General features: G+C 41.2%; 3 protein-coding genes across 12 annotated transcripts; all 3 read left to right on the forward strand.

Annotated features, from left to right (window-relative positions):
* The first annotated feature begins 6,424 nt into the window (after window positions 1-6,424).
* On the forward strand, window positions 6,425-7,922 carry LOC116197893. The gene has a single exon (XM_031528163.1). It carries the CDS (start codon window positions 6,610-6,612, stop codon window positions 7,570-7,572), a length of 963 nt encoding a protein of 320 aa, XP_031384023.1. The 5' UTR covers window positions 6,425-6,609; the 3' UTR covers window positions 7,573-7,922.
* Window positions 7,923-8,072: 150 nt separating this feature from the next.
* On the forward strand, window positions 8,073-14,845 carry LOC116197844. 8 transcript variants are annotated; one of them, XM_031528113.1, is made up of 11 exons: window positions 8,073-10,337; window positions 10,441-10,787; window positions 11,171-11,391; window positions 11,486-11,667; window positions 11,975-12,017; window positions 12,113-12,353; window positions 12,496-12,567; window positions 12,683-12,751; window positions 12,852-13,029; window positions 13,192-13,322; window positions 13,586-14,845. In XM_031528113.1, exons 6-11 carry the CDS (start codon window positions 12,306-12,308, stop codon window positions 14,666-14,668), a joined length of 1,581 nt encoding a protein of 526 aa, XP_031383973.1. In that variant the 5' UTR covers window positions 8,073-10,337; window positions 10,441-10,787; window positions 11,171-11,391; window positions 11,486-11,667; window positions 11,975-12,017; window positions 12,113-12,305; the 3' UTR covers window positions 14,669-14,845. The 8 variants fall into 8 exon arrangements, with proteins under 8 accessions (XP_031383973.1, XP_031383981.1, XP_031383961.1 ...); XM_031528121.1 differs by having other exon boundaries at window positions 11,227-11,391; XM_031528101.1 differs by having other exon boundaries at window positions 10,441-10,519; window positions 10,609-11,391.
* Window positions 14,846-15,024: 179 nt separating this feature from the next.
* On the forward strand, window positions 15,025-17,221 carry LOC116197901 (general transcription factor 3C polypeptide 6-like). Of its 3 annotated transcripts, none has more exons than XR_004155116.1 (5): window positions 15,025-15,180; window positions 15,329-15,460; window positions 15,863-15,913; window positions 16,690-16,741; window positions 16,859-17,221. XR_004155116.1 is itself a non-coding variant. In XM_031528175.1 (5 exons), the coding sequence occupies exons 2-5, from the start codon at window positions 15,331-15,333 to the stop codon at window positions 17,008-17,010; spliced, it is 399 nt and encodes a 132-aa protein (XP_031384035.1). In that variant the 5' UTR covers window positions 15,025-15,180; window positions 15,329-15,330; the 3' UTR covers window positions 17,011-17,221. The 3 variants fall into 3 exon arrangements, 2 of the variants coding, with proteins under 2 accessions (XP_031384035.1, XP_031384042.1); XM_031528175.1 differs by having other exon boundaries at window positions 15,329-15,456; window positions 15,863-15,931; XM_031528182.1 differs by having other exon boundaries at window positions 15,329-15,456.
* The last annotated feature ends 599 nt before the right edge of the window (window positions 17,222-17,820 follow it).

Raw genomic sequence — 17,820 nt, forward strand, 5'->3', positions numbered from 1 at the left:
TCTTGTTGGTATCACCCTTACAAGTCCAGAAAAAAGGGATAGAATTCGATTTCTAATTCATAGAAGTCTAGCTATAAGGAGCTAGAAATCAATATTATAAATACCGGGAATCACCTGTCATCACATTTGCAATATCCATAAAGTTGCGAAAGAACAACTTAGAGAAAGTTTCTCTCGCAGAGTCGAATAAGAACTGTCTTGAAGAGTTTGCTGAGATTTGAGATGAGATCGATCCTCGATATTACTCTATGGCAATATATGTTTGTTGAAACTTGATGTAATCCTTAAGTCAGTAGTAGGCATTGCCATATGTTTGTCGAATCTTGATGTAATCCTCAAGTCAGTAGTAGGCATACCAGTCAATAACTCTGTTGTGTTGGCGAGTCTACGTTTATTAACTTTGTAAAGATGTTGAAACGTATATTATCGAAAAGAAATTCACGGATATTAATTACTTGGCAACCTATTAGAGCGAGAGATTGATGATTCAGCAAGCAAAAAAAAAAAAAAAAAAAAGAGAGAGCAAGAGATTGATGCTTGAAACATGCTTTGTTCGATTTGAATTCAGTTTATTCCGACTAATGAAATTTCCGGAAGCTAGTTGATCTGCATTACACTTTTTGTATTCCTATTTTTTTTTATATTTTTTCTGATTCGAAAAAAAGGCAGCTTGTTTAACGACTCCAAATGTCAATAACTTTCCATTTCGGCAATATATACCATGTAAGCGAGGCATTGATGATTCGAGCATGTTTAGTTTGATCTGAAAACGGCTTACTCCAACAAGTGGAACTTTCGGAAATCCGTCTGATCTGTATACACTTCTCTTGAACTGCCGCTTTTTATTTGGTTCGATTTGAACAAAAGGTGGCTCGGGTTTAACGACTTTAACTATCTATGTGCCAGTGCAATGTGGTTGCGGCGTAAATTATCTGCGGAACAAAGAAGGAAAGTAAGCATTTAACTTTTCTATTAGCAGGTAGGGGTACTCCTTTATTATATGGTAGCCTCTTTATATTGTAGAAGAGAAATTGACTTTTATTTTTCTATGATTAGGGGCAGTCCCTGGCAACCTCTTTATGATAGAGTGGCTATAAAATGGTCACTCGAAGTTCCTTCTAGTTAAACCTTTTTCCCTATCAATCTTGCCGATAGTTTTTGCTTTCTTATACTTATACTCTTCAGTAACAGGAAAACTGTGAAAAATGCAGAAGATCTTCATGCAACATGTGATCGGTATATGCAGTCGGTTGCTCTTTCGCCCTTTTGGCTTGTATCTGGTGAGCAACTATCATAGACTATGTTGTTGTGTGTAAGTTTAGTTTTTTCACCAATTTTCACAAGGGCTGTTGCTTTTTTATCAATGAAAGCAAATGGGGGTAAGACTGATCAGTCTCTATCAGATCCTATATTTCTTCCTAAGACTGATCTGCCTTATTCATACAAAAACTTATTCTACAAAACTATGTCATACACTATGCATGATTTGGTGGCAATTCGATTATATACGGTGCTTGGTCAATGTAAAAGGGTCATTCTCCATGAGTTTTAAGGGATAAAGAGAGTGTGGAGGCTGAGATATCAGATCAACTTGATTGATTGGTATATCGAAGGGAATTCACACATGGTTAACTTCTATTCATTTGTTTTGCCCCATTGAGAATTTGAGTCCATAAGACAGTAACAAAATGTAGATCTCGGTCCATTAAAGGAAGCATATGAACTCTAAGCGAACTATATCTTTCAAGATAATAATGCATTGACCTTATTTTGGCATAAATTTCTCGTTTTGAAATTATCGTTAGCTCAATAAACCTAAGCATGCATCACTTAATCCTTTCGTTGCTTTTGTTTTGAGATAGTTCCTTGTTTTATTTCACTCTAGTGTCAGTCTCAAGTGTCATATGATTACAACTGTATAATCATCTAAACCCGTCTCTAGAGTTCATTGATTTACTACTGGACAGTGCTGCTCATGCTAAGAAGAGTTGTTTGATTGACGCGTGTTTTGTTGCAAAAATGGCAATGGCAGCAGCCGTAACAAGAAACAGATGAAAAGTGATCAAACTTGTTAGTGAATGAAGATAGACGCGATGTACATCTCTGAACCTGGAGATACTAAATTAGAAGATATTAATGTAATTATTACATTTTTGGCACGATGCAGGTATAGATTTTGCATTTCTCTCGGAAAAGTACAAGCCTTACTCGAGGGGGATCGTCGGCTCTCATAATTGCCTTCCCCTTGCGGTCTCTCTGTGCAGCAGCATCACAAGAACCTGACTCGTTCTCGACTGGGCCACCAGAAGTAGAAGGTTGGCTTTGCTGTTGGCGCAACATCCCAGGTGGTCCGAAGAAGTCGATTTCTATAGGGCGAGTTGCTGGCCGAGGTGGATGGTTCATGAACGGCTGAGGCCTTGGAGTTTTTGTCCTTAACCAATTCAAGTCTTGGCCTGCCTGTTCAAAACCACCTCGGTCGCTCCAGCCCGATTGGTAGACCAGTTGAGCTCTGTCATTACCGGAAGTTGGATGAATCCCAATGTCAGTTTGAGCACCTCCATTACAACTTGATCTCATCATATCATGAGTGCGCCATGGATAATAAGATGGTGAACTGCCACCATTGCTTATAGGCGGAGTTTGTTGTATTCCCATATCTAAAGATTTCATTTCCGCTGTTCTACCAAGGTTAATGACCTGCATATTCTTCTGCAGCCGGTTCGACAAGCATCTTTCTCTTGGTCCATTCTCTGTCTTCCATAACCTGTGTCCTGTGGGAAGCCTGCATTAAGGTCTAACCATTTGTTCATCGAATGAACGCCTCCCCCAACGTTGCCACCCCAATTTTCTATCGGAGTTCCCGTTGGAGCAACTCCTGAGCTTTGACCATGGCCGAAGCTCCTTCCAGCAAAATACGCACGGCCTTTACTTCTGTTTATAGTGCCCTTGCTTTTACTTGGAAATCTCCCGGAATTCTAGTCGGGGTTCACCGAAACAGCAGAGAATACCAACCCTCCGGAACATGCTGGAACAAGATTCCTAGTACTTCTGTCAGGTTGATAATTTGAGGTAGCGTAAGGGCTATGAGAGTTTTCTGCTTCATGGTTACCCAGATTTCTCATGAAAGCCCCTTGAGGTACGGGCTTCAAACCCTTCATGAACTCTAGCAACCTCTCCTTATACCAAAGCAAAACATGTAGATGCAAGAAAGCAGCTATTCAGCTGCACAAGCTCTTAATCATGACTAAGGCCAAAGCCCTCAAGAATTAGCATTGTCTCTACAAATGACAAGGTTCCGTGAGCGAGTAGCATTTTAAGTTCGGTTATATCATGTTTCATACTTCAAATATAATTTATGTTTATAATAAAACGGCATCGTTCTTATGACATTTTCATACAACAATATTTTTTTCATTTGGCAGGTTATGACAATATGCATATCAGTAATTGCCATTATTTCTCATATGTAATCAAATCCAATGAGTTTACCATGAAAAGGAAAAGAACTCAAAGCCCGGCGCAAAGAGCCGTTGCCGCAATATCTATATAAAGTGAATGATGGAGCAATACAAGAGACATCACCAAATCCGAGGAGTCTCTTCAATGAAGCTATACGATACAAGATATCCTTACGGAGGTGCTCGTGGTAGTATTCCTTTCTATTCGTTTCTATGAAGCTGAGTCGGTTTGCTTCATCTGTAGTTTCAATTGTATCCAAGTTTGTTCTCGTATGATGATTGAAATATAGTTGTTTGCAGCTTCATCTACCGAATACTGAAAGTGCAAAGAGAGAAGTTGAGCAATCATGGCAAGCGAGGAGCTTAGAAGGAGTGCACGAGTTGTTGAATTAGAAGCAAGAATGGTCCAGGAAGCAGTAAACAAGAAGAGACAATCCATCGCCGAGGAAGATTGAGAAGTTGTTGAGCAATAAAAGATGTAGCTGAGAAGTTGTTGAGTAAACTCAGAGCTGACCCCGTGGACTTTGAAATTAAATTCTCCATGGAAAGGCAGGCTGTCGACAGGCAGAGCGAGGATGGAGCAAGACTTCTGAATTCTTCCTCACGCAGCCCGTCGATCACAGGAAGGGCAGCAGGTTCTTATCATTGATCTTGCTTGGTCAGAGCGAGGCGTTCAGCTCAGCTATTCAGTCGATGAACAAATGGTTAGACCTTGATGCGGGATTCCCACAGGACACGGGTTATGCAGCTCCTTTGGGTTTTCCCTTCCCGGTCTCTGCATCTACAAACTTGACCACATCTTCCTCCTCCGCATGGAAGATTGAGAATGGACCAAGAGAAAGATACTTGTCAAACCCACCGCAGAAGAATATGCAGGTCATTAACCTTGGTAGAACAGCGGAAATGAAATCTTTAGATATGGGAATACAACAAACTCTGCCCGTGAGCAATGGTGGCAGTTCACAATCTTATTATCCATGGAGCACTCATGATATGATGAGATCAAGTCGTAATCGAGGTGCTCAAACTGACATCGGGATTCATCCAACTTCTGGTAATGACAGAGCTCAACAGGTCTACCAATCGGGCTGGAGCGACGGAGTTGGTTTTGAACAGGCAGGCCAAGACTTGAATTGGTTAAGGACCACAACTCCAAGGCCTCAGCTGTTCATGAGCCATCCACCTCGGCCAGCAACTCACCCTATAGAGATCGACTTCTTAGGACCACCTGGGATGTTGCGCCAACAGCAAAGCCAACCTTCTAATTCTGGTGGCTCGGTCGATAACGAGTCAGGTTCTTGTGGTGATGCTGCACAGAGAGGCACAGAGAGACCGCAAGGGGAAGGCAATTATGAGAGCCGACGATTCCCCCGATGATCCCTATCCCAAGCTTTGTATTTCCCTTTCTCAACTTTGTTAAATGCTAAAAGAGATCTGATCCGACATCTGCTGATACTAAGCTTGTAAGTATCATTGTTCCATTACACGTATTGCGATGTTGATCACATGCTACTCTTCTTATGAATGAAAGAGAGAACAAACTTCATAACATTTCTTGTTCTCATATTGCATGAAATTGAAATATCATGTGAAATGAAAAATTGAACCGAACAAAAAAACCCGTGAGACTTGAGTTGTATCTTAGGGACAACTTTGACACGCTGTCGGTAAGACAATTAATCGACAGTCTTGATCGGAGACAGAGGCACCGAAGAAATTACAGCCATAGATGACTGTAGCAGCAGGCAGCTGAAGCTGCTTCTCTTCCATCTTCTGTCAATTCACCATTATAATTCGCAGGCCGAGACGCCACTCAGTCGAATCCATCGGCAGCCGGAGTCGTCAGTGAGTTGCAGAATCTTAATGAACATTTTCCCGTCGATCCAATCTTCTTTTCATCTTAGAATCAGTTTGCTAAGATCATTGTCCCCCCTGATCTTCTCATCAGCTAACTGACAATTAAGAAACCTCTTGCTGTGATCTCTTATCGCTGCAGCCATGGAGCTCGTGGGGAAGAAGCATACACGGAATTTGTAGTTATATATCATCATCGTACCATAGAATTAATAGAATTTTTTTACCATGATTTAAGGAAAAAGTAATCCGGAACGCTGTGTAAGAGGGAAATTTTTTCATTCTTAACCTTAAATTAGTAAATAATATAATATCATGCAGATTTCAAATAGAAACATCATCATATAATAATTATTTAATCCTTAGAATGATCAAATTACTAAATATAGATATCTCGTGCGCATTCAAAATTTTCCAATAATTTAATAATTTCGAGATAAGATATATATGAAAATTATTTCCTTAATAATTAAGTATGAATTCCCTTCCTATTCATTAAAATATACCACTATAACATATACAAAAAAAAGGGAAGTATAATATTTAAAATTTTGTAATAAATATATACAAAATACAAAATTGAAATAGGAATATATGCATCAACTATATATATATATATATATTTGTAATTTTTACCATTTATATACGATTTAAAATAACTAAAAGTTACGCATCAATTATAAAATTTTAATATATTTAAGTCTAGATGAGAAACTCAATATTTATTACTAAATATAGTATTTACACGTACCATTACTTAAGCGAAAGTTGGATATTGTAACCACCACCTTATTTATAGGACGTAGTTATAAAGTCAAAAATTCTTCTTATCCTTTATGTAAATATGCTATAATTTTAAATAAATTAAAATAGTTTAAATATAATATTATCCATTTAATATTATCATTAGCAATATCGTACTCGAGGCAAATGTAATTATCCTGTGCAGAGCGCGGTTGATCTCTAATTTACGTAATTAAACTGACGATTGTGAATGATGACGTGCTTCGGCGAGATTTCAACTTAGAAACGTACTTCCCGAGGCATCAAAACAGTGTTATTTATTAATCTATAGATATATATACTATAGATTAATTAATTAATTAATTTATTACAATGGGCTTGACTACTCCTCACACCAAGAAGTCGCCTTCTTCCTTCTTCCATCCTCCCTTTCCTTCTTCTGTGTTGCGGACCTCAGCTTGGCTTCACCGCATCTCTCCGTCGGTGTTTGTCGGGAGCTTCAGATCCGTGGGATTAGCAGGCCGGCGATCGAGGGCAAGAGCAGCATTCAGCCATGGATCTGGCCCCAGAACAGCTGCAGTTCCTCACTATACCCGACATCCTACGGGAGTCCACCTCCATCCCCAAGCATTCCCCCCGGACCTTCTACCTCATAACCCTAACCCTAGTCTTCCCCCTCTCCTTCGCCATCCTCGCCCACTCCCTCTTCACCCACCCCCTCCTCGTCCAGCTCCAGTACCCTTCCTCTGACCCCGCCCAGACCCGCCACGACTGGACCCTCCTCCTCACCTTCCAGTTCCTCTACCTTATCTTCCTCTTCGGCTTCTCCCTCCTCTCCACCGCCGCCGTCGTCTTCACCGTCGCCTCCATCTACACCTCCAAGCCCGTCTCCTTCTCCAACACCCTCTCCGCCATCCCCAAGGTCTTCCGCCGCCTCTTCCTCACCTTCCTCTGGGTCTCCCTCCTCATGGTCACCTACAACGTCGTCTTCCTCGCGTTCCTCGTCCTGCTCATCGTCGCGATCGATACCCAGAATCCCCTCCTCCTGCTCTTCTCCATTCTCGTGATCTTCCTCCTCTTCCTGGTCGTCCACGTCTACATCACCGCTCTGTGGCACTTGGCCAGTGTCGTTTCCGTGCTGGAGCCCGTTTACGGTTTGGCGGCGATGAAGAAGAGCTACGAATTGCTTAAGGGTAGGACGCGGATGGCGGGGGTCCTGGTTTTTATGTACTTGGTGATCTGCGGAGTGATTAACATGATCTTCGGGGCAGTGGTCGTGCACGGGGGAGAGAATTACGGGGTTTTCACGAGGATCGTGGTGGGTGGAATCTTGGTCGGGGTTCTAGTGATAGTGAACTTGGTGGGTCTGATGGTGCAGAGCGTGTTCTACTATGTCTGCAAGAGTTATCACCATCAGGGCATCGATAAGATTGCTCTGCACGAGCATCTCGGTGGGTATCTTGGGGAGTATGTGCCATTGAAGAGCAGCGTTCAGATGGAGAACTTGGAGATTTAATGATTCAATCGGTGGGTGGATCTTTGTAAGTTGTTTATTAGCTCTATTTGAGGGAGAATTATATCTGTAAATTGGAAGCGGGTATTCGGGTTTACTCCTCATAGCATAAATATGTCCAGCAAACACGCCCTAGTTTGTCCCAAGCTGTTTCCTCTGATGCTTGTAAGTTGTAATTGTTGGACAAGTAAAATTATCAGTTGTCAGAAAGCTAGTTTTTCTTCTTCATCGCATTCATGTGTTCCCCTGAGCAGGCAACAATTTTTGTTCTTTGGCCTTTCCCCGGCATTCATTGTATGGATAATGATGTTATGTGTCTATTTGCAAACTTGATCACCCGTGAAGGAAAATAATGGAATGTAAATACGCTGTTTGATCTTTTCTTTGAGATCTTCTGGAGTTGGTATCATTCTATTAGGTTAATGTGGAGTTAGCCCAATGTTGCCATCCACTTCTTGTCTTTGAGCTATGACGAACATGAACCTGTTTGAAACTTGAAGAATACAATTCGATGTGCTGATTTTTTCAAGCCTTCCCTTTTGTGTGGGTTGGAATGCCCGTATCCCTAATCTATACCGACCGCTGGATAGAACGTTTTGGCAGCTAATCCTGAATTGAGTATCCGTTTTCCTTCCCTTTCCTGCTAGGATTGGACTATTCCGATTTTCTGGTAGATGATATTTTCACTTATGAGGATATCCTCACTGGTGAATGCATTAGTCCATAACTAGGAAATGGCACTGAATTCTTTGTTGTTTGGCTTCGTTCCTGTTATTATTTGGTGGCTGTTTCTTGAGACCTGATTGGATTTGTTATCCAACGAGCTAATATGCTTGGTCATTTAAAAGTTCAAGGTGCTTTAATTTGCGTGCCGTAAGAAATTAGCTGTTTCAAATGCATTCAATTTAGCTGCATACTCTGTGTAGTGACAATTCTGATTTGTTATTTCTGGATTTGCGGATAAGAGAAGAGTAGATGCTACTTTTCAATTTTGAAGCAAGTCACATGCATGTACTATGTGCTATCACTGTGGAAAATACTTTTGAGAACTAAACCTGCAGCTCCAAGTAGGTCTGCTTGCTGCAACTAAGCATGAAACTAGAGTTGATACGTCTGCCAGTTTTTTGATTCAAGTTTTGATGTCAGTGAAGCATTCTCTCGTGAGACGGCATAATGCTTCTTTGATCTTTCATTGGTTATGGCTCTACTTGACTTTGTATTCTTATCAATTGCTCGTTTCTGCAATATCTCTTATCAATTTTGTCCATGCACTTGAGAACTGCTATTATTTGCTAGCATTTTCTGCAAGATTGCTGCATGATTTAGGTGTAATGGCACTTCTTTCTACCGTGACTAGATTCGCCTACGTGGTGTCCTCGGGACATAAGTTTCAAACACAAAAAAGCATTTTGATCTGAAGCTTGGTTTTGTCTTTGCACTGAAAAAGCTAGGTTTACACACAGGATGGGATCTACTCGGTCTACTGAAAATTATAAGAAAATGTGAAGAAGTCAACACAACCCTTCATTTAAGTAATGTCCGTGTCAAATGTGATAAAACATATTCTGGATCTGGTATTTCCATATGGTAGTTGAATTGCTAGATATTCACATGGCGAAGTTGATTTCAGATTGTGCTGTCTTTTACGCCTTCTGGATTTTTCTTTTTGATATTATAGACAGAGAATAAGCGATTTCCCGGCTGAGTCCACCCCAATACTTTCATAGGGCGGCTCCATTTGTTTTGTGTGAGTATTTTCTCAACCGGAGAATCTGAAGATGTGCCCGTTGGAAAAGTACTTTTCTTGAGAAGAGGTTTCACGTTCCTTTTTTGTTCTTTGATATGAAGATATTTTATTGTGGTTTGGATATTATGGCTGCACTAGCTAGCTTAATGCCACTGCTAAGGCTGTTGCTGGAGGCTGTCTGTGGTGATCTTGCCTAGTTTCAGTCTGTGCTAGGTTAGGACCAGCTTTAGTTTCCCATCCCTCATCGACATTGGTTTTGGTTGAAGAGGCCAGATCCATCCCAATGCAAGATCGACTTAACCAATGTCAGGATTGGTTGGGTTAGCAGATTCTGCCTTGGGATGGCTGAACTATGTCAGAATGGACCTGAACTGTCAAGTAGAGGTTAGTTGAACCAATGCCGACGATGATTCACCAGCATGTGGTAACTACATGACATGTGGTAAGAGGGGTCTTGGGTGGCTGCCTTTTTCACTTGCCGTTAGTATAGCAAAATCATTCGACTTCAGGATGAAATTATATACTTGTCAACTTATTAGGTATTAAGTTTTTTGTGGATTACCTGGAATCACATGAAGCTATCCATTCGAGATCTGCAATACAGGAGCAACTCATTGTGCATTTGACAGGATTCTGTGAAGTTGTGAAGTGGAGGAAACAAATTGAGTCTGACCGTTGGACTTCCTTCTGACTGACCATGAAAGGGAGACCAAAATTTTTATTTTTCTCCGGGTGGATGAGCAAGACTGTAATGCAAAGTGCAGGGTAAAGATGCCCCGATGATATCACCAAACGAAAACATTGCTAAGCAAGTTGGTGGAAATTCATGAAAGGAGAACTAAGAGGAAGTTGCAACAAACTCCTGGTTAAACAATCTATGCAAGAGTTTACTCCGGCTTGGTGTGGACTACCTAATTTAGGTCTGGAAGCCTCGCATAGAGAGAGTACCTTGGAAAAAGGGGCTCAAAAGGAAGGATCGAGCAAGATTGCGGACTCAGTGGCACAATAGCAATTTCAATGAGTAAGTGCTCCTCTCTTGCTTATCACGAAAAATTTGTCCTATCAATTCTTGTAGCCTTAAAAAATAGTTTTTGCCTTCTTATACTTCTATTATTCTCTAACAGGAAAACTGTGAACGATGAAGAAAATCTATTCATGCAACGTCCGATCAATAACTGCAGTCATTTGTCGTTTGGCCTTTTGGTGCGTTTCTGGGAGCAATTATGTTACACTTTTTCGTTTTTTTTTTTGGGACCAATTTTCACAAAAACTGTTGCTTTTTATTGATTTAGTCAACCTGTCCCCAAGGTCATTAATTTAGTAGATGCTGGAATGCCCATGCACTGGATAGTGCTGTCCCAACGAGGAAGAGTTGCTTAATCGACGTGTGTTTTGCTGCAAAAACAGCAGTAGCAGTGGCAGGCTAGCTTTCATGATTTGTGGAACTTGCAAGCTCTAGAACCTCGCGGAAGTACATACTCTCCAACTCAATTTCTCTGGAAGCTTTTGGACTGCTCTTAAGTTATTGCAAGATTTATGCAGATACTGTCCAATTTTATATCTGCTGCAGAATTTCTTCTTTAGTTGCTCTGCCTGGTTAACAGTACTGAGCTATTTATATGACGTGTTTATCAGGAAAAAAAAGTATTATGCATATAAAGACGACCTATCGCAGTGTTTGAGATACAAAGGCCCTAATAATTTGGATATAATTTTTTTTCTCTTCTTCTTGCATTATTAGTGCATCGTGCTTTGATGTATTTTGTTTCCGAGATATGATACGAAGTCATTTTATATAAGTAAAACGACATCGTTCTTGTAACATTTTCATACAACATAGTTTTTATTTGGCAGATGATGGCAATATGCATTTTAGTAATTGCCATAATTTCTCACGTGTTCAAATCCAGTAAGCTTATGATGAAATGGAAAAAAAATTATAGCCCCGCGCCCAGAGCCATTGCAGCAATATCTATATAAGGTGAATGATGGAGCAATACAAGAGACACCACCAAATCTGAGGCGCCTCTTCAGCGAAGTTTTACAACGAAAGATTTCGTACGGAGGTTTTCTTGGTAAGGCTCCTTTCTATTGATTTCTATGATGGTGAGTCCGTTGCTTCATCTATAGTTTCCATTGCATCCAAGATTGAAACAGAATTGCTTGCAGCTTCATCCCCTGAATACAGACAGTGGAAAGAGAGAAGTTGAGCAATCATGCCAAGTGGGGATCCTAGGAGGAGTGCACGAATTGTTGAATTAGAAGCAAGAAAGGCCCGGGAAGCAGTAAACAAGAAGAGACATTCTGACACTGAGGAGGGACAGTCGAGTCAAAGGCAAAGAACGGAAAAGGTAAAAGATAGATATCTGCGAGATTTGGCAAATAATTACTCTGACAGCAAGAATTTAATATGGTACAGCTTATTTATTCTTGTTTAGAATCTCTCTTTGCTATTTGATTTTTTTTCACTTGCATGGACCTGTGTCTCTGATTATATTGATATGTTGTTGTTTAGAGCATATTTGGTCAGTCGAGTTTGATACAGTTCGTGTTGACTTGGAAAAGGAAAAATATATCTAGACTATACTCGTAAAAAAGGTTCAAATTTTTTTTTTTTTTCTTTTGGGCCTTATCAAGGTTAATCGTTGTGCAATTCAGGCCAGTGATCCCACAAACAATACTGACTATACTGCAAATGCTGGTAATTGTCCTTCTAATTCATCAATTCCAATATCTTTGTGTTAAATATGATGGCATCAACGAGACTGAATATTGGTTTGCATCTTCATATATCAGATGAAGCAGTTGCAACGACTCTAGGGACTCCGTTACCTCAAATATGCGCTCTTGAATTATTGCTCGATATGCTAAAAAGGTATGAAATGTTAAAATCATCGTTCTGTCGGAAGTAAACTGGAGCAGTCACTCATTAAGCTCTTAATGACTGGATGCTTTAAATGTCTTCTGACGAGTCTGCAAATAATTTGACATGAGAGATTCGTACAAGTTCTTTGCAGAGCCAGTGAATGCCGCAGAGGTTTGTTTCAAGTTTATGAAAGCTTTGTTTCTTGATCATGCCTCTAGTTTCTCTGTTCGACAGAGTGAAATTCAACTGCATCGCATATCTAGCTAGCAAATGTGTCACCTGAAATGTTGATGGCTACATTGATGTCATCAAGGATCCGATGGATTTTGCTACAATCACGACAAAGCTCAGCAAAGGAAAATATGAGACACTTGAAGAATTTGAGGTTTGCTTCAAAACCTAGTACTCTGCTATCTGTCGGCCCTTGTTTGAGCATGGGAAAGATAAAAAGGTCTTAAATCTCTCGATTGCTGATTGATTTTTAACTTGATTGATACCAGCATGACGTCTTCTTGGTGTTCAGCAATGTGATGCTATTCAATGGTTCGGACACAATCTACTACAGACAGGTACTTCCTTTAACTCATGATGGTTCTCGATTAATTTTAGTTTCGTAACAGTCGCTCTCTTTCCTTCTACTAAACTCAAGATGATCTGGACTACTTTCAGGCTCGAGTGATAAAAGAAGTAGCTGAGAAATTATTTAGTAAACTCAGAGCCAGTCCCGTGGACTTTGAAACTGAATTCTCCATGCCAAGGCAGGCTGCAGATCACAGGCAGACTACGACTGCATCAAGACTTCTGAATCCTTCCTCTTGCAGCTGGTCGATCACAGAAGGGGCAGCAGGTACTAGTCATCGATCTTGCTCTGCATCTCCATTTTATTTATCGTAAGTCATGTTCTGTATTGCAGGTCTAGTGTGATGCTATTCGTATAAAAAATTGAATTTATAATTTTATTTTTTTCTTCGGTATGTCCAAAGAAACTCCGTATCGTCCCTCGTTGCAGGATCTAGAGGTGAAACGAAAATAGAAAGTGCAGGACAAAGACGTGACGCCTTAGATCTTTTCCCTTCGTTGCTTGGTGAGAGTGAGACGTTCAGCTCAGTTATTCAGAATGGCTTAAATGCTCTAATGCAAGTAAGTGATGCTTTTTAGCTCTATTCTTGAGTTGAGATTCTTTCATCTATATGTTAAGGAATCAAAAAGCTCTCTGGAAGAAGAAAGTTCTGAAGTATGAACATAATATAACCGAACTTGATATTCGCTCGTGGCACGTTGTCATTTGGAGAGATGATGTCAATTCTCGAGGGATTTGACCTTTGTCATGATTAGGAGCTTGTACAACTGAAAAGCTGCTTTTCTTGCATCTACATGTTCATTATTTACTGTCTGCTTGGCAGGCCAATCGATGCCCTGTTAATTATGGAGAACATCCGGGGTATAATGGGAGGTTGCTAGAGTATATGAAGAGCTTGGGGCCCGTATCTCAAATGGTTGGCATGAGAAATCTGTGTAACCATGATGCAGAAACCTCTCATCGTCCTCATGCGACCTCAAGTTATCAACTGAAAAGTAGTTCCGGGAATCTTGTTCCAGGATGTTCAGGAGGGTGGGAATTCCCTGCTGCTTCGGTTGGCGAGAATTCCAGGAGATCTCCAAGTAACAGGGTGAGCACTATAAATATAAGTAAAGGTGGAGAAAACCCGTGCATATTTGCTCAAAGGAAGTTTGGCCATGGTCAAAGCTCAGTCGTTGCTCCCACGGGAACTCCAATAGAAAATTGGGGTGGCTGCATTCGGGAAGGTGTTCATCCCATGAACAAATGGTCAAACCTTCATACGGGCTTCCCACAGGACATGGGTTATGCACCTCCTTTGGGTTCTTCATTCCCCGTCTCTGCATCTACTAACTTGACCTCCTCTGCATGGAAGACCGAGAGTGAACCGAGAGAAAGATGCTTGTTGAACTCAACGCAGAGGAATATGCAGGTCATTAATCTTGTTAGAGCAACGGAAATGAAATCTTCATATTTGGGAATGCAAGGAGGTCTGCCTGTAAGGAATGGTGGTGTTTTACAATCTTTTCACCCATGGCGCACTGATGATACGATGAGATCAATTCATAATCGAGGTGCTGAAATTGCCATCGGGATTCATCCAACTTCTGACAATGATAGAGCTGTCTTCCAATTGGGCTGGAGGTACAGAGGTGGTTTTGGGGAGGCAGGCCAAGACTCGAATTGCCTAAGTACAGCTCCTCCGAGGGCTCTGCCATTCATGAGCCGTCCGCCTCGGGCAGCAGCTCGACCTATAGAGATCGACTTCTTGGGACCACCTGGGATGTTGCGCCAACAACAAAGCCAACCTTCTGGTGGCGCGGTCGAGAATGAGTCAGGTTTTTGTGATGATGCTGCTCAAGGAGACCGCAAAGGGAAGTCAATTATGAGAGCCGCTGACGATCTCCCCCGACGATCCCTTTCATGAGCTTTGTATTATCCTTTTTTCGACTTTGTGAAATACTAAAACTGTTGCATATGCTAAAGGAGATGTGATCCGACATCTCCTGGTTATTGTGCTTGTTTTGTACCGTGGTTCCATTTCATACAGTATGATGACAGTGCGATGTTTATGATATGCTAAGCTTGTTTGTTATGAATCAAATATCGGAAGAGTTTATAACATTTCTTGTCCTTATATTGCATGAATCACATGAAAATGAAAAATCGGACCCATCATAAAAGCTCGTGACATTCAGTTCCTATAGGTATTAAAAAGGGCTGAAATTGGGCCTGTTTTGCTTAATCGCGGCCCAATGTTTGTCAATGAAGCCCATGGAATGGCAGCGTGAGATGGTCAGGCCCAAGAGTACAATTTATCGACGGTCTCAGTTCGAAATTCGAAGCCGAAGCTTCTCTTTCATCTTCCTTGTTCGCCGTCGAATTCGCAGGCCGCTGTCGGTGCCACTCGGTCGAATTCTCCGGCCGCCGGAGTCGTCAGTGAGTTGCAGAACCCGTGCTGAACGTTTTTCCGTTGATCCAATTTTATATTCATCTTCGATTCAGTTTGCTAGCTGTCCACTTGATCTGCTCCTCTCTGCTAACTGGCGATTAAGAAACCTCATGCTATGATCTCCTTTCGCTGCAGCCATGGAGCCAAATTCGATGCACGTTGATCAGCCGGTTGAAGAAGAAGAAGAAGGACAAGAAGAATATGTGTTGCTCGACTTAGGATCCGTCTCTGATATCCCACCGAATGCACCTTATGTACTGTCTGTAAGTACGTTCCTTCCTTTGGCCTCCTTCAAATGTATGATCGAGTTCTTTATCTTGCAATGCTCCCTTTAGGGCCTTTGGTAATTACAGAAAAATGCCGAGTATCGCATCACAGCATCCAGTTAATAATCAGGCCGTATCGTAATTTTTGCTATTCTGCACTTCTTCTTCTTTCCTGCTCTATATATACTAGTAAATGTCGTAAACCCACCCCCGATTGCTTATCGCTTTAAAAGCCTCTTGGTCGGATGGATGAATGCACACTGATGTCCTCCCTACTGATAAGTTGTTCAATTGGTTCTCTACAATTTCATTCGCTTGTCCTTTCCTCTTGTGCTAGTCTGTTGTTTCCGATGATATATAGTCAGTCGATTTCAGAGTGTGATGAAATGCATCTGCTTTGCAGGGTCTGGACACTTTGAGTCCAGTATTGATGATAGGTGACAGACTCAAGCTGGTTAGTCTTGCACTAAAGGTTCATTCCATAAGATTTTTGTCTTGTCATCACCTGTTTTCTGAGTCAAAAAAGAAAACCGGAAAATGGAAAAAAAAGCAAAGCTGCATTTGGCAGCAGTATTTTTTTTTCAAAGAATTGGCATGGTGGCTAGATTGCAATCACCTTCGGCCCCAACCAGATTGATGGGGACTTTAGAATAGGCTGGCGACTAGGTGGCAGGATCGAGCAACCTTGACCCTAGATTAGCATCAGCTTGGTTTTCCAAGTTCTGATGAGGAAAGGCGAAGGAGCTCAGGGTGGCCTGTGGCCATATCAAGCCATAATGTCAAAGCAGGACAGCAATTTGGTGGGGGATCAAGGTGGGTATGATCGAGCCATCTCAATGCTGATGAACTTGTTATCCCAACAAAGTGTTGCCAGCAATCTGTCGGGCTCGGAGGTGGCCAGAATCGAGCAACCATGGCCCAAGCCCAAACTTGGGTGCGAGGGACTGGTTTCCAGAACTTCTTGTCATTTTGTAATCTTTGAAATGTTTTTGAGACTGGTTTCAAAACACTTCCCTGCTACCGCATGGTCTTCTCTATCCGATTGGGCACTTGATCCACTCTTCTATTTAGTTCTTGATTAGTATTTATGAACTATTGCTCCTTGATGGTCATAGAATTTCATGAGAAGCACAGGCAGGTGGCTTGAAATTTTTATCTTCAATGTTATTTGCTTTGAACGAAGAGAGTTCTTTTCTCTGACCATTCTAATTTGATCCTCTCTTCCATCAGATTGGGCATTACGAGGAAACCATTGGAACATGCATCATCTTCAGTGAAAATGGTAGCCTCGTGACTCCGATCCACCAAATTATAGAATTTGACTTTACCATATTGAAAGTAGAACACTTAGTTGTTAGTTACACAACTAACAGGATGCTGTTCTTTTCCTGTGTACTAGATGTTTCCCCTGAAGGTCACATGGAGATGGGGCCATCAAAACCGAATAAGGTTCATCGGAAGGAAGTTACACCAGTGGCCTCCCTTACTAAAACACTTAAGTTTAGATTGTCTCCTGATATCAACATTCAAGATGAAACTATGACACTGTAATTCCGGATCTTAGAGAGGCAAGAGTAACCAGTTTCGTTGGGTGACAACATTCTCGCTCTGAACTATATCATTTCTAGCTTTAGGAAAGCAAAAATCATATGTGAACAGCTCATGAATTTGATTGACTAACAATGTTGGACGGGATATATAGTTCCCTTAGACGATGCCTTGTGGCTCCATATATAATAGAGGGGTGATGAGATATTAAGCAGTTTAGCCCCAAGGGGCCCTCACTTAATTCAACCCATCTATGATTATATGTGTCTCTATTTTACAGAAACTTTCGAAGAAAACAAGCATCGAATGAGTTACCTCATCAAATATGCGTGAATCCAATCCTTGCTGTTGCCATTAAGTTGTCATTAAAGTTCGTTCCATATTTTGTAATAGATTATATGAGATTTCAAATCTTTGACGTCCTCTAAACATGTACTTATGGCATATCCTCCATTATGGTCATGACAAGTATACAACAAGCCATTCAATTCACTCAAAGCTAGAACATTCTAAAAGAGGATGTTCGCAAGAGTTTATTTGTAGTCACTTCAGATATTTGAAGTGGTCGAATCAAGGCCAGAGTCGACCATACTTTGCCGATTTAGCTGACTGGAGATCCCAGTGATTTCATAGTGAATGCGGCACCAATGGCAACGTTTGCAGAGCAAGAGGTGAAAGGGGTACATAGGTCTCATACGTATATAGCATAATTCCAACGAAAGGACAGCCATTTGACGTTTGCTTGAAAAAAGAGCATGAGACCAAAAAAGAAAAACGAAAAGGACTAAGTCCATAAAGCACCCAAACATAGAC

The sequence above is a fragment of the Punica granatum genome, chromosome 1 (assembly GCF_007655135.1).
Source record: "Punica granatum isolate Tunisia-2019 chromosome 1, ASM765513v2, whole genome shotgun sequence".
NCBI classification, from domain to species: Eukaryota; Viridiplantae; Streptophyta; class Magnoliopsida; order Myrtales; family Lythraceae; genus Punica; species Punica granatum.